Below are 16,323 nucleotides of genomic sequence, written 5' to 3' on the forward strand. Positions count from 1 at the left end.
AATGGTGCAACCTTCATCTACAAAATTTATTGCGTCTCAAGCTAGCAGATGTTTGGGAGTCACTGTCTCCAAACTAACTGATAATTAGAAGGATGCTAAGAAGTGCTTCACTTATTATAAAAGGAAACAATTCACTCTTGTTAGTAGACTACTAAATTCTGTTATCACACCACAGACTTACAACTCAAACATTGTTCTCTATCTTAGACCCAAGTTAAAAGTATCTTAACCCTATGTTTTCCAGGCACTTGCTTTCCTTATATCAACAGGACAACTGCTTGTTTAAGTGAACCAGTATTAGACCCAGTGGTCCTGCTGACATTTGCCTTAGGGTATTTGATGAGTGGGCTGAACCAATTTCAGGTTAATGCTCATTTTTCTTGAAACTAGTGAAAGATGAAGGAGGCTCTGGATGACTGGACAAGGTTAAATGTTGTGGATATGCTTAATAGGGTTAAAAAGACTTGTGGTTATAGACAGGTTATAAACCAGTGGTTATTAACCACTGTTCCTGAAGGGGAGAAAAAACACTTAAATATCAGTGAGTTGATAAATATGCTGTAATAATTGTTAGTCAAGAAAAATCCTGTTGGGCCATTCTGCTTTATTCCTGCTATAGGTTAAAAAATTTTATGAGTAGAGGATAGGAAATAGATACCTGACTTTTAAGAGGGCATTAAAACCTTAGAAGGTATTCTCATAAGCAAGCTGGGATGCATGAGTTACAAGAAATTGTCATTAGATATATAGCTGCCTGAAACTGTAATTGTAGATGTTCTTTAATGCTGTCTCTGCAGAAATACAGTCTCTGGTTCCAGCTACCATTAACTAAGAAGACTATGAGCCAGTTGGAGAGAATGCAGTGGAAATGGGAAATATGATCTAAGATCTATAGGATCTGGCCAGTGTGAAAATCATGTGGAAATTTGGGTTATGCTTTTTCTCTAAACTCTGTATTATAGAAGGAATCTGCAAAGAAGCTGAACCTCAGAGGGCTAATTGCAGTGATGAGTTTAATTTCATGAAGGGAGAGTCGGGGTCTCTTAAGAAAATATCTGACAAGCTTTTGTCAAAAAGAAGATATGTTAGGTGACTTTCCAAGCTCCACCTTTATTTTTGCCCTCCCAATACCATTCTTTTGAAACTTTAACAAAGCATTACTTTAGATGCAGAGTTCTACTTATTTTTGTCATAGTTATTGCAGTCTCAAAATACTTTTTAACATTCAAATGTATAGGTTGTCCAGCATCTCTAGGTTTATCCACCTAGCAAATCAGGAGATCTCAAAATAAGGAGAAACTGCTAATAAACTATGAATGAACATCATGTGTCGATATTACATTCCCCCTATTCCTTTTTATCTGCAGATGAAATGGTCTGTAGCTTGCATGCAGGGTGTGCTTCAGGCAAGGAGAACTAGAGATATGTTGCAGACTACCATCTGCTGCTTGTTCCAGCCAAAGTGATTCTTTTTCTTACTGTGAAGACTTGGCCAGTTGCATTAAGCTTATCTGTTTTGGATCACCTCATAGAATAGAGAGCCATCAAGTACAAAATCAGTCATATCGCCTGCAATGAAGCAGTTGGCACCAGCTCTGCCTCTTTACCTGAGAACAGGCTAATTCTGTCACTCAGGATTTACTGGAATAAAAATAAAGCCTAATTAAGAAATGCACATCTCTGCTGGCCAAATTTTTCTCACACCTATGTATGTGTTTGACTTCTGTATCTATGTCAGACCTTAGTGAAGGATGAAGATTGATATTCTGTGTGTGCATATATGACTAGCTGTTAGCTAAAGAAACATAAAGATTTATACTCTGAAACATGTTCTTCAGAGTTGTCAACCCAGGAATGTCATCCAAGTAATAGAATGAAATTTTGCTGGACTGCTCAGGCTCCCCTAAGAGTTTGTGTTTTCTTAACATGATTATTCTTTTTCTCTAGGGGAGTCTTCCTCTCTCTTGAACTGATCTGGAATTGTCACTTTTCAGTTAGGATTTAAAATCCAGCCAATATGGGCAAAGGCTGTAGGTGGGTGTTAGGAGAGCACATGGCATTGAACAGATCAGAGGCATCTTTCAGCAGGGTAGTATAGTTCTGAAGTCAGCTTGTGTTGTTGTTGAAATAGGAAATTGAAAATTCATCTTGCAAGTTCATAGGCAAAAGGATTTTTTTTTCAGTAAAGGTCACGATGCACATCAGTAAAGATGTATTTCACGAAGTTTTTAGCTTGTTTAGCAGCTGAACTCCTGGCTTAATAACTGAAAAGTGTGTTACCCTGAACACTGATGTATCTGAGGATTAAGACCCATTGGTGTACAGTTTTGCTTATGCTGGTACAGTTAGAACAGGACAACATTATCATACAAAAAGCATATATGAAGAAAGCTGTAAAATACACCCTTATTTTTGTATTATTGACTTAATTTTTAATCCCTGTGTGTTTGTATTATTTCTTAGTTCCTCTCATTGCTGGTACAGCCACTTTTTCAGAGCCGCACAGACTCTCTTGGCAAGGAGTCAAGAATGCTCTTTAAAATTGTATTAATTTGTTTACCGATTTTGTTCCTTAGAGACATCAGAACTGAATAAAGTGGAATGTCATCATCATGTATGTTACTGCATTGGGAAAGTTGGCATCTCTAACTGATAAATTAAGAAGCTTAAGATAATGTTTTGACAGTGTGATAGCATATTGGAGGTACTGAGGCAATGGATTGCACGAAGTCACTGAAATTTTCTTAATGAATAATTCAAGCTGTCATCTGGGGGTAAAATTACTTAAAATTTTCTTCCAGCTCACCTTGAAGGGTACTTTGAAATGTGGTGTAGTGGGAGGGCGATGCTGCAGTTACCCAGGACACCAATGCAGAGATAAGTGGCAAGACCTACGTTTTTGTGGAGATGAGCTGTGTGGTTGTTGTGTAGGATGGTTTTATTTTTTTGCTGTCCTTTGTGACTGATAGGAGCACCCAAACAAAAGCAGAGTCTAGGCCTTTGTTAAATGGAAGTAGATGTAACATTGGAGCCATTTGCAAAAAAAAAATACCTGAAAGATTTCTTCAGCCTGAATATCTGCTGTAGTTTTGACAGAGAAAGGTAGACCATAGCCGTCTCAGAGGAATAATGTCAGGGAGACATTATTAAAAGTTACGACGTTATGCCTCTTGGCAGGTTTGGATCTAATTATAGCCTGATGCTTTTGGTCATAAACTGGGCAGAAGGGAGAAGGGAGCAGATTATCAATGAACCTAGTGACTATATGGTCGCTAAGGTAGTTGTCAGCCCATTCGTTTACCTGTGGCAGTGACAGCTGTTTGAATTGCTCTTGGGGAATAAATCAGACATGCTTTTGGACTGGCTTTTAAATGATTTCTGTGTGACATGCTAGGACTGGGAACTCTGTATTGCTCTGAAAAAAGTGATTGCACCAGTGATGGAAAGAATGGAGGAATAACAAGAATGTATAGGAACTAAAAATGGAGACAAAAATACAGAACAAGTTTCAGCTAATATAAGAAACAAGACAAGAAGGAACAATGATAAATGCAAAGTAAGATGATGAGGGGGGAGAAACTGTCACTGTAAGTTAGGGCCTAAAATTCTAGTTGGCTCTCCTTTGTCATGAAGTGATAAATAGATGCTGCTGAGAGAGATGAAAACACTGCTTTCAATAACTTAACCTAAACAAAGGTTAATAGTGGCCAGCTATTTAACAAAGCAGGCCCAGTGCAGAGATCAGATAGAAAAGTGTTTAGATCAGCAAATTTTATCCAAGTTATCAGGAGCTGATTTGTGTACTGTAGTTTTTAGGAAAGAAACAGTAGTGTCTTCTTGTCATGTGATTTCCAGGGAAATCATAGAATGGTTTGCATTGAAAGGGACCTTAAAGGGCTAGCATAGCACTTACATTTAAAAAGGTGAATTTCTTGGAGCTATCCATCAGTCAAAATGACTTTGTCCACAGAGCTATTAGATAAACAAAGCAGAAAATATTAAGGTGCCATAACCAACAGGGAGAAATGTTGGACTGATCCAGGTAATTGTCCTAAAGGACGGAGGCATGGATATTCTGTTGCTTGAAATAATGCATTTCCTCATTAGCAGTAATTACATTTTGAAGTGGAATTGTTTGCAGGTCTGATTTAGCCTTTTCTAGTTACTGCTTTCATTGATTGACTTGGTTAGGGCTGTAAATTATATCTAGGGATTATTTCATCCAATTTATTCAAGTCAGGATATAGTAATTCCCTATAGCTTTGTAGAGCCTATTGTTCTTCAGCTTTCTTTTCTCTAAAATACCCTTGATTTGCTCAAACTTCCTTTAAAAATCGTGTTCTTTTAGACATATGGTTAATTTTAGTTCAGATGGAAGCCGTATCTGGTGTTAAATGATTTGGTTTTTATTTGGGAAGCCTCTGCAGGAACCCTGAAGTATGACTGTGCAAAAATGCTTCTGTCTACAGTGTGCAATATGCATCCAAGGATAACGTACATCTAGCTTTGATGGCCAAATGAATATTGGAGCATTGGGAAAGAGAAGTTGTACAGAGATTGTAATACTGAATACCTCTTCCATTTTTTGATCTCTGGTAATATTAATTTGCAGTTCCCCACTCTCTGTACAGCTAAGTAAGCTTGCATACAGCTGTTACTTTAAAAAGACCTTTGCAAATTATCCTTTAAATTTATTCTGCCTGGGGCAGGGATAAATAGAGCATTGCATGTTTACAGCATGGGTGAGGTCATTGGTTGGTAGTTGAATTCTTTAAAAACTAAAAACCAGCTACGGCAGGCATCAGAATGAAGAAGCAGTGTAGAAAATAGAGGCTTGAAACAGATTATATCGTCTAATATGTCATCCTGTAATTCCAGTAACTCATTAAAGCAGGAATTCTTACACTAGGCATGCCTGACACTTCAGTATTTTTAAACCAGATCAATGCTGATGTTTAAAATCAATAACTTATGGAGACCTCACTGCTGTATGTCTGTCTGAATCAGTTTTTCCTTTTTCTTACAGACTTGGCCTAGAAAGAGGAGCAACAGCTAAAGAAGCATTGGATGTAATAGTTGCTCTGTTGGAAGAGCATGGACAAGGTGGAAATTATTATGAAGATGGGAGCTCATGTCATACTTTCCAAAGTGCATTTTTGATTGTGGACAGAAATGAAGCCTGGATACTGGAGACTTCTGGAAAGTACTGGGCAGCAGAAAAAATCACAGGTCAGTATCACTCAAAGCAAACCTTCCTTATTATAAAGAGCTGTGAGAATTGTTTCGGAAGAATTGGTCCTATAAAGTCAGAGTTTAAGTAAGTGACCAGTTTATGCAAGTGTTTGATTAAATAATTAATTTTAACCTCCTGTATTTGTGCTATTCCTTTTTTTCTTTTTTGTTTTTTTTGTTTTAATGTTGATTTGTATTGGCTGATGTAACTTAGCATTTTCTGTGAAGCTGGAGATTGTTACCTGTATACCTCAGCTATGTAATAATCATGCTTAGATTTTTGCCTTCAGTAAGTGTTGTATTTTCCTAGATTTATTTACTGTTTGGAATGTGTCACATGTCTTTCTGATCCAGTTAATGCCCAAATTGGTACTTAAAAATCAAAAATATTAAGAAGGAAGGGTAAGCATTGATAGCTTTGAGAAAAGGGCTTGTGTTAGGTGGTACATGGAACGGGCTGCTGCTGGTTGCTTTAATGCAATAGATAGAGTCCCCTTATATCATCATTTCTTCTTTGATACTGCAGAACAATGCCTTTCTGCTCTTTAAACTTGTAGGTGGTTTCTTTTTCTGTAGGTGTGAAGCCAGAGCTGCCAAACTATCTTCTAGATTTCACTGGCTTGGTAGATGAACTTCGTTAAAACTTAGCTGGCAAATATTTGCTGTCTTAATACAAACAAGCGTCTCAGGTTTTATATTTAATTTATTATCAGTTGCTGGTTTTGGTTTTGAAGGGATTTATATTTTCATAAGAGTAGAGCTTTTTAAAATTTACTCATGTCTGAATGAACTAAAAATTCAGGTAACTGGAAAGGATTTTTATCATCCATGCTTTGAGCTGTGGCAGGTACATTGAATTCGGTTTTCATTTCCCCTTCAGTGAAAGGTAGGAGATAGCAGGTATGGGGAAGTGGAAGGTTTAACTTCGGAAATCCCAAAGCAAAGAAATAGCACCAGCCTGTGTAAAGTTGTGTGATCTCCTATTGTCAGTTCATGCCATCAAATACGAATCAACTTACCTTAGTGGGGATGGTGTTTTCCCAAGCAAAGCTTGCATTTTAAGGAAACCTATGGGACAGAAGTCCTCTAGCACAAACAGATACCCGGCATAGGGGAGGAAAGAATGATAATGCTGTTCTCAAAGTCCAAATTCTGCAAAGCAGTTGGCTCCTGAAGTTCCTGGGGTCATGCAGTGACATCCTGCCACCTCCTGTTAACATACCTGGCTGATACTTGAAGAATAGTGGTTTTTACTAGCCTTTTTAGCTGCATCCAGCAATACGTAACCTTCGCATCGTTCTTCCCAGCAAAGATACTGCTCCTTTCACCTGCTGCTTGCAGCTTTTTGAAATGACACTGCAGCTCTGTTCCAATTTTACCAGCGCATTTCTCTTCAGGAAGTCCCTTTAAGCTGCAGATAAGTAGTTTCCATCTCCTGCAGTCTGCTGAGGCTGCCAGGCTGCGGGCTATGCAAGAGCTCTGTATTTCATAGTTTGTTCAGGGGGTTCTTCCTTGCAACCATAAGCATGCCTCTTAGGCTTTCAAATGACTGCACAAATGCTGCTATAACAGGGAAAATGTGTCATTCCCCAGTGTGAAGGCGTTTGTTTTTTTTTTTTTTCCTGATTCTGTCATCATTGCTGCCGTTCTGTAAAGCTTATAGTGAATATTTATCAAGGAACTCTCTTACAGTAATTTAAGGATAAACACTTTTACAATCCTTCCTATTACTGTTCTTCAGTCAGAGTGGAAATATTTATTTGCTTGATAAATTTTCATTTCTTGAAGGTGATAAAACCCATGAAATATTATTTTACAGACGTCACTAAATGTAATATTTAAAGAGCTCTTAAGGAATGGCTTGCCTAGCTTGATACAAACACAAATATTCCTATCACTCAAGTGAAGAAATTCAAGAAAGAAGGGTTTCCTGTTTAGGAGTGTAAATCAGAACAATCTCTCAGTGACCCTGGTAAAAGTTGGAACTGAATTACAATGACTTTTTTTGCAGGCCGATGCAGAGAACTTCCTACTCTAAATTGTTAGTCATTATTTAAATTGCATGCACAAGACATTACAAAAGCAAGCTTACTTTTGTGGAAGGCAATGTAATAGCTTTCACAAATACTACTTTGGTTTCTGTTTATGAAAAAGTTTGTGCTAAATTCCAGAGTCTGGTTTTGTTTTAGTTTAGAGATTTACTTTATCAGCTCTTTCTCTGGCTTCCAATGTATTTGCTTTATGCTCTCTGAAGAGTATCTGCAGCAGCCACCATTAGTCATGCTGTAGATACATGGATATCAGCACTGCAGTGGTTTTGAGAAAAGCAAATTAAAAGACCCTTTAATATTCTTTGAAGGCTACTTACACTTTCTTTTTAATTCATGCCATTTTAAAATTTAAGATTTAAAAGTAAGTTCAGTTTGAGGCCATCTTGCAACTAAGAGTAAAATTGTTTTTAAACTGGGAAGCTTAAAGCAATTGGTAAGCTTTTAAAACCATCTTCCAAATCAAATTTCCAGTTTAGGAGGGCAAGGAATTTTTGTGAAACTAAATGCAGTCAGACCTCGAGCCTTGTTGTGGCAGTGGAATACACCACTGGAGACAAGAGTAGGTATATTTGGACACCACTGTAATTTCATGGTCAGAATGTGAGAGGTCCAGATTGTGAAACTGGTATTCTGACTAAATACCACTATTAATCAGAAGGCAGTGTAAATATCTAAGTAGGGCACATATAATTGAGCTCTGCAACCTGCAGTGATTGGTAATTCTGTGTGTGTGTAGCTGTGTAGTTATGCAGCCATGCCAATGTACATCCTAACCAATGGTTTAGTTTGTTTCCTAATTGAAATTAAATTGTCCTTCCAGCTTCTCCCAGAAAAAACTGTATTAATGCTTTAATACGTGACTCTTTCTACAGAGGGGGTAAAATGCATTTGCAATCAGCTTTCATTAACTACAAAAATTGATGCTGAGCATCCTGAACTAAGGGATTACGTGAGAAGTCAAGGCTGGTGGAATGGAGACTCTGACTTCAATTTTTCTGAAGTGTTTTCTCTCACTGATGACCATTTAGCCTGCTCTTCTGGCAGGGAGAGCCTAGAAAAGCAAGGTGGTAAGTGTTGAATCTTTCTCCTGTGTATGCGGCGGGGTTTTTAGTCACCGCTGTCTCTTTTCAGGCATTCTGTCTGGAACATGTAACTGGGAGCGCCTCTACATGTGAACGATGTGGAGAGAAAGACCAGAGCTGAGGACTCACCCTAAACTTGCCACAGTTTAGGATGAAGCACTAATGTCCCCCTCAAGTTTAATGCTTTAACCCAGGATTGAAATTATAAAATAAGTTTCTTCACTGTTGTTCTGATGTGCGTGATGTGCCACTGCATTTGTGCTTTGGTGTAATTATAGTGACCCTACCTGCTGTAACACCCTGTGAATATATTCAGGCTAAAATCCTTACCTGGAATCCAAGCCATTGAACACTCAGGATTTTTTTTTTCCCCCTCCATATAGGTGACGTTTCTGCACAAGCCATGATTGATGTCCTGCGTGACAAGGACAGCGGTGTCTGTGTGGACTCTGAATCTTTCCTTACTACAGCTAGCATAGTGTCTGTTCTGCCTCAGGACCCTAGTTTTCCCTGTATTCACTACTTCACTGGCACGCCAGACCCTTCAAGGTAAGCCACAATTATGGGGTTCCTTGAGGGCAGAGCAGGTGGTGGGTTGAAAGATATTAAACCCTGCTACCCAAATTGGAACATGCTTCGAGAGCTTGTTCTAACTAGAAATGCAATCAGTAGTTACTGGTGTGTAATCTGACAGTCCTGTGTTACTGAGTGGCATCTCGATGCAATTCTAAGTGAGCGCCACTGGGCTGAAAGGCCATACCTGGAACTTTGCCTTAATTCAGAGGTTCTAGAGTAAATATAGCTCAGAGAGGTCCCAGGAACTACTACTCCAGCCTAGTTGCTTTCCAGTGGGTTCTTGTTGAGATGCTGAAGTTGTAGACTATTTTAGTCACCTCTCTTGAACAAGTGGGTGCAAAACTGAAACAAATAAAGTGTCTAACTAGCAAAGAGGTGATGTGTAATGTAGGTAGCTTCGCATGACATCTAAATGTTACCTGGGACTTGGAGATGTTTCTCTGTTACCCAATTATGTTTTTTATTGGAGGAACAATTTCCAGTTGGTTTAAACGATGTTATTCAGGAGATCTGCCACTTGCATTGAGTTAAAGAGGTTTTGGAGAGAAGAAAACGGCACCCTTGAACAGCTGACAGTCATTCCTGTAAGAAGAGTGGTAGTAAGCACTAGATTCTATTGAGGGCTACAGGAGTCATCCATGCCAAAGGGACTTTTCACCCACTTTGCATTATGCAACTCAGACTTTCAGGGTTAAGTATGAAGTTTGAGCTTGCTTACCAAAGCTTTCACTTGGTGCATATCCTTTGAGATAAAAAGGAGCAAAGCTTCAAATTGTTTTGGTGAGATTTTTGTCTTTTTAAAAGGTTGAGAACCTGGCTGTAAAAAAACCTCCTTGTTCAGAGGCCCTTATCTTACACTCTAATGCAGTAAAAACCACATTATTTTAAGCGTGCAGCTAGTGAGTCACATAAACTCTTAGTCAGCAAGGCTTCATGACAGTGATGGGAGGGGTAGCAGCAATGAACCTGCTGACTGTGTGCAGTCAGTGGTTATTAATCATGTTTTGCAGAAGTCTTGCATTTCTGGCAGCTTCTTTACTGCAGAATGCAGGGTGCAGTTTCTCCATGCACTTGACAATACCTACTCTCAGATTCTGTCAGTGGTTTTGATTTTAATGACAGCTAAATCTGGGGGGAGAAGGAGAGACGGCTGTATGAACAGAGGAGAAAAAGTGGTGCAAGGCTGAATGCTGAGATTTCTGTAAAACAAACTTGGAGAGGAAATACAGTCCTACTTTTCTAAAGAAGTGACAAAGCTGGCATGAAAGAGACCAAACATGATTATAGGTAAAAGGTCTAATAAAGTTTTACTGTTACGTTAAAGGACATAAATTTATTTTGCTTGAGACAAGTACCAACTCTAGCCTAGCCTATGCCTAGTGCAGATGAATTACCTTTGCTGTTCTGTATCTGTTTTATTATAGCCTGGTGAATATTTCAATTACATATAAAATCTCTCTTATTACTGCAAGCAGTAATTCTCATTTATTTCAGGTCCATATTTAAACCCTTTCTTTTTGTTGATGATGTAAAATTAGTACCAAAGGTACAGTCGCCTTCTTTTGGCAATGATGATCCTGCTAAAAAGATACCTCGATTCCAAGAGAAACCTGATCGCAGGCATGAACTGTACAAGGCACATGAATGGGCCCGATCTCTCCTTGAGAATGATCAGGTAAGAACTGTGGGACCTGGAATTAAAGTAAATGTACATTCCTAACTCCATAATTTACTTCAGAATCATTCACTGAAATGTATTCTCAGAATTTTTGCATGTTTAGCTTGAATAATGATGCCCTCTGAAGGACAAGCTATTCTGCATGGTGGGTTTTCTGGTCATCCAGGAAGTGTTGCTCTGCTCCATTACTTTTACATTACTTTCTCAAACTGAGAAGCTGATGAGCTTATTCAGCCTCCACTGTGTTTATAGTCCTTTTGAAGTGATTATTGAACACTGGATGCTAGTGCAACATGGTATCAGCATTACATACTAGGATGATGGCAGGGATGTTATAATTTAAATTACATGGTGGATTAAGAACTACGTAGTTGGAGGTTTTGGGGCCTTTTAAGAGCTAATTTTTGTATGACAGTTTTGCAAGTCTTGATTTAATGGATTTCTGTTAATTTGTAAGAACTAATTGAAAAGGCTATGCAAGAAAAAAGGATGCTTTCCGGTGCCATGCCACAGGTACCTGAGAGCTAAAAACTTTTCAGTGTAGAAATCTGAAGTGTTAAAAATCTCTTATGGGAATAAATAAAGGCAGGAAGGGAATTATTCTGTGCAGCTTTTCCAGCTGATTGAGATACAGGGTTTGCTGTCATGGTGCAAGTAGTTTGATAACTGTTCTTTGATGTTTGTAATTACAGCTACAGCAGTAAACTGGGTAATTGGTTATAAAGTTTATCAGAGGGAGAGATCACTGGGGCATGCCAGTCACACTTATATTGGTATTTTGGGCAATTTCTGGCAGACCCACATAGTCATGTTGGATTTGATTTTCTGAAGTTTTCGTTTGCGTAAGTCAGAGTCTTGCTAAGATCATAACAGCATTCGGAGTCGCTCATTAGTGATTAAGGAAACCATGATAACCTTTGCTAGTACAAACTCTTTTTAAATGCAGTTTTGGCTAGATGTGGTTTTTAATCCCTCAGAATGGTTTATTTTAAAGTCTCTGGTCTCTGACAATGCCAGCTCTATATGCTGGATAAAACAAAATGACACTGTCTTTAGGAGAGAACTTCTTGTCTAGAAACATGAAGAGCAGTATGTCAGAATGGTACACAAAGCCTTTCCTGGGACCTGGAGTCTTAATGCTGCTACATTACACATAATTTCGGATTTAATCATCATCTTGCAGGTGATGATCTGAGGAATACGCGTATACATACTATGATCTGTACAATCCTACCTCTACTCTTCTGACATAGTTCTGTTTGCAGATTTACAGGTTTAATAAGTTGCTTTACTTCTTTCTCACGTGTGCAAGCATTACAGCATTTTCCTCAGTCCATCTCTCATTCCATCTGCCTTTAAAATCAGCAACTCCTTTTTGGTTATTTTTCTTAATGCGCAAGGTGTCTAGCACTGTTCCTTTTAGCCTTTAACCATTAAAAAAACCCCTGTTCACTGGAATAATTTGTACTTAAAAAGATTTTCTCATCTTTAAAAATACTTGAAAAGATCTCCATAATAGAACAGTAAAATGCTTTAATGAGTCTGTTTCCTGGTTAATTAAGTTTGGTTGTTTCATGCCCGTAGGATAAAGGCCAGAAACTGATGAGGATTATGTTAGACCTTGAAAGACAAGGGTTAGAAGCAATGGAAGATATCCTCACCCGTGCAGAGGTTCTGGATCCTGCTGAAGTAGTGGATCTTTTCTATGACTGTGTTGACACAGAACTAAAGTTCTTCAAGTAAAGTAAGCAAACACTTCCAATTCTTTAGATACTGAGTTTCTGCTGCCAAGTACCAGTGAATGTGAAATGTTGGATCCGATTCCAATCCTCCTCCTTCTCTTTAGCACTAAGCTAAGAGTGTTTAGAATCAGGTCCAAAGCCACCTTTCTACCTCAATGCATCTGCCCACATTGTTTCTGGAGTTCCTTTTCCCTGTGTTGCATTGCAGGCAGTTTTTATTTTTCTCAATTTCACTCTTGCTTGGAATGGATTTTAAATGAATTTTATCTCATTTCAGCTACGGTGGCTATTGCTAGCCTTTTCACTGGAAGACTGCAAAGTTCTTCAGGCCTTGAAAGAAAGTCTTTACACCTGTGAATTTGCAGGAAAACGTTTCTAGAGGAAAAAAAAATGTTACTTGCTAGCTGTATCTGGTTAACAAATTGCTTTTCTTTGTCCAATCTTGTGGTGTTCCTGTTTGTGTATGTATATAGTGAAAGGAGAAAGTCACTGACTGGTCCAATTACTTCGTGCATGCTGGCTAATTTAGTACAGAATGTTTAAATATGTATGTTGGGCAACCAATTAAAGCAAAGATTAACTTCATCAGGCTAACTGCCATATCGTCATTGAAAGCAATCTGGTTTGCCTCTGTTGCTCAGGACTAGGCTTGCAGCAAAGCTGACTCGTGTTTTCCTCTTGCTAATTCATACAAAGAATGGTAGAGTTGAAATCCCAGTTTTGTGGGGGCAGGAAGGTAAGTCCTGGTTCTTGACCTTGCTGTACTGGCCTCAGATAGGTATATCTGGTTACAGTAGCTCTGCTTCTGACGCTATGCCTGTACAAATGAGCAGAATTAGGTCCCCCAGGTTACGTTTTGCCTTCACCTGCACCCAACTTAAGGAAGCTTGTGTTTGTAATGCACCTGGCTGCTGCTGTAGTGCTGAGCACTGGAATGCAGAGCCAGCCTGGATGCTTAAGACATCTGTATATAACCTATTGGCTCTTAAGGTGCAATTAATAAGATGTCGTATTTATATACAAGCTACAAATTGGGAATTTTTTTAGGGAATAGATGCTGGACGTTGATCAGTAACACTTGACTGTTCTCCGTCTTTCTGCTTTTATACAGTTCTTCATAATCTCTATGCATATACATGGCCAGTGAATCCAGGAGGTACCAGTGAGTTACTGGTGGTTGTGGCAATCCAGCTGGTTAGGCTTAGAAATGTCTGTCTTACGCTTCCTTATGATAAGTGTGGTTCTGCAGCATGCTTCCCTTCCTTGACAGTCCTGCAGACAGAACTGCTTTTCATGTGTTTCCCTCTTGTAGCAATGAGATAGGGCAAACAGTTTTAAGAATTAAACCAGTGACCACTGTTTCCTGTCATGCAAAGATGGATTTTTTTTTTTTTTTTTTAACAGGAGGTTCAGACAAGAATTCCATATCTTTGATAAGTGGAAGTTAGTTTATGGCATTAAAGTCCTTCACTGTTCAGGGAAGGGGATTGTGAAGAACCATGGAGTCCTCTACTGAGGAAATAAAAGCTCCTTAGGAGGCAGCAACACCTCACCTTGATACTGTGAGAGTTGCGCATTTGGGAAACAGTCATTGCCATATTGGCACATTTAGTTCTCAGAAGTTTTTGGAATGAAATTTTTCCATTCAAACTCATTGCTTTGGTGCTGCCTTACCTGACAACTGGCAATTGGACAAGAAAACATTGAGCCTTCTCACTTAGGAAAAACAAGCATGAAGATACTTTCTCTTATGGCCTACCTAATAATCTTCCCACTCACAATTTGCTCTTCCCACACTCTCTATTGCAGGAGCAACTCCTGTGCCTTGGTATTATGAAAATGGAAACAAGGGAAGGAGAAAATAGGCAAGGTAACCCTAAAATTAAGCTTCTATCTGCCTAGCCAGAATAGGGTCTGCAAGGGCTGTGCTTCATTTCTGAATGTGTTGTGCTATATGCACACTGTCCACTGAAGTAAATGGATTTCCCATGAAATCCACTTTTGGAATGAAAGGCTGCTTCAAATGAAAATACTCCTAGTCAGAGTACGTCTAACACATACCATATTGAACTTAAAAGCTGCTGCTTTAAACTGTTGCTTGCTGCGCACTTCGCATCCTGATAGGAGTCGCACTAGATGTTTGTGAACAAGGGGAGAACAGGGATAAAATGACTGACCCGTCTAGAGGGTTCAGATCAGGATATACCACTTCACACAAGTCTTTTGCACAACTTGGATCTGCAACCTTTGGGAGGTGGGAGGGAGGCAAGATGAAAGAATGCGTTCCTGCTAAAACCGTACTATATCTTATTTGCTTGTTTCTTAAGAAAGAAGAAACCAACGTTTGCAATTATCTTGTGGGAATTTATGTCCTTATTTGGAACTGCTTATGCCAGAACTAATAAATTGTTTTGAGCACAGTGATCCAGGTACTAATTTTCTAGTAATATGTTACTTTTGCTTCAGCCACCACTGGTTCTACAAGTTTGAGAAACCAGAGCACTCACATACCCTTAAAACTACCAATAGTCTTGAGTGCAGCAGTGGCTTAGTGGAAGGACACAGTGGGACTACTGGAAGTGACGGCTGGTGTGATTCTCTGTATCTCCAGGTTATAGCAACTTAGAAGCTTCAGTGGATCTTGAACAACAGTCTAGTATATTAAGGGAATAACATTACACCAGTGCTTCCAAATATGCACAGCCTTTCTGATTTAATCCCTGAAAGATGATGTTTGCATCTAATCGTAATAAAAACAGGAGTAAAATTTTTTTCTCCTTTAGTTATCTCCTGGCAGGTCATCTAGCATTAAGGAGCTGTAAAATCCTCATGATGGTACTTATTACAGAGCAGTACACAAGTTCCAGAACAAATGAGAACCAACAATAAGTCACCTTTAATAGTACTATAACAAAATATTCATCAAAGCAGTAATAAATGGTACTGGGTGTTTCAGCAGCAGTGTATGTGCTGGCCACTGCTTATTACTATATTCATGCATATTTATCAAGTAACTATAATAATGACAGTGACAGTAAGTATTGGTCAAAGCATCACTTAATTTTTTTCCTTTCACATGATGTACAGAAAGGTATCATAATAGGCTAGGAAAAGACTAATGGTGCTTTCTTAGAGGCCTGCAGGTGAAGAGCTGCTTACCCTTACACCATCTCCACCCTATGAGCATGCACATGTATGCGAGTAAGAGATAGATTGCAGGTGAGCTGCTGCAAGAACTAAGAGAAGAGCAGAGGTATGTGAAGACACAGTTACCTGTGTTTTCCCAATAGTTTTGTTCAAAGGCATGGCCATGGGGAAATATCTTTACCTGTGATCTATAATGTTATTACAGTTGTAACGGAGGGGAATTTATAGCAATTATATAAATTAATGCCATAACTGTAAATAGCCTGACTGTTGGCACCAGGCTCACCCTGGAACAGCAGTGCCCTTTTAAGGCTGGTGAATCATAATTGTTTAGATAGGAAAAGACCTTTAAGATTATCAAGTCTGTTAACCAGCACTGCCAGGTCCCACACTAAACCATGTCCCTAAGTGCCACATCTACACCTCTTGAGTTACAGTCACTTCCCTGGGGAGCCTGTTACAATGTTTGACCACCCTTTCAATTATGAAATTTTTCTTAATATCTAGTCTAAACCTCGCCTGGTGCAGCTTGAGGCTATTTCCTCTTGTCCTATTGCTTGTTACCTGGGAGAAGAGACTGACTCCCACCTCACTACAACCTCCTTTCAGGTAGTTGTAGAGAGTGATAAGATCCCCCCCACTTCTCTTCTCCAGACTAAACAACCCCAGTTCTCTCACCTGTTCCTCATCAGACTTGTGCTCCAGACCCTTCATCAGCTTCATTGCCCTTCTTTGGACCCACTCCAGCACTTCAGTTTCTTTCTTGTAGTGAGGGGCCCAAACCTGAACATATTATTCAGGGTGCAGCCTTACCA

General features: G+C 39.1%; 2 protein-coding genes across 4 annotated transcripts in view; one reads left to right on the top strand and one right to left on the bottom strand.

Annotated features, from left to right (window-relative positions):
• Positions 1-14,785, top strand: part of SCRN1 (secernin 1) — a 37,431-nt gene extending 22,646 nt beyond the window's left edge. The window contains exons 4-9 of the mRNA XM_057424918.1: positions 5,027-5,229; positions 8,156-8,350; positions 8,749-8,914; positions 10,436-10,616; positions 12,204-12,363; positions 12,639-14,785. Of these exons, the coding sequence (XP_057280901.1) occupies positions 5,027-5,229; positions 8,156-8,350; positions 8,749-8,914; positions 10,436-10,616; positions 12,204-12,362 (904 nt within the window). The 3' untranslated portion in view covers position 12,363; positions 12,639-14,785. The remainder of the gene's footprint in view (positions 1-5,026; positions 5,230-8,155; positions 8,351-8,748; positions 8,915-10,435; positions 10,617-12,203; positions 12,364-12,638) is intronic.
• The window catches only part of WIPF3 (WAS/WASL interacting protein family member 3), a 302,270-nt gene that overhangs the window by 259,344 nt on the left and 26,603 nt on the right, over positions 1-16,323 (bottom strand). The gene's annotated exons all lie outside the window — the stretch shown is intronic.

The sequence above is a fragment of the Pezoporus wallicus genome, unplaced genomic scaffold (genome assembly GCF_028554395.1).
Source record: "Pezoporus wallicus isolate ANWC-B61680 ecotype Strahan unplaced genomic scaffold, APGP_CSIRO_Pwel_v1 contig_3181, whole genome shotgun sequence".
NCBI lineage: Eukaryota > Metazoa > Chordata > Aves > Psittaciformes > Psittacidae > Pezoporus > Pezoporus wallicus.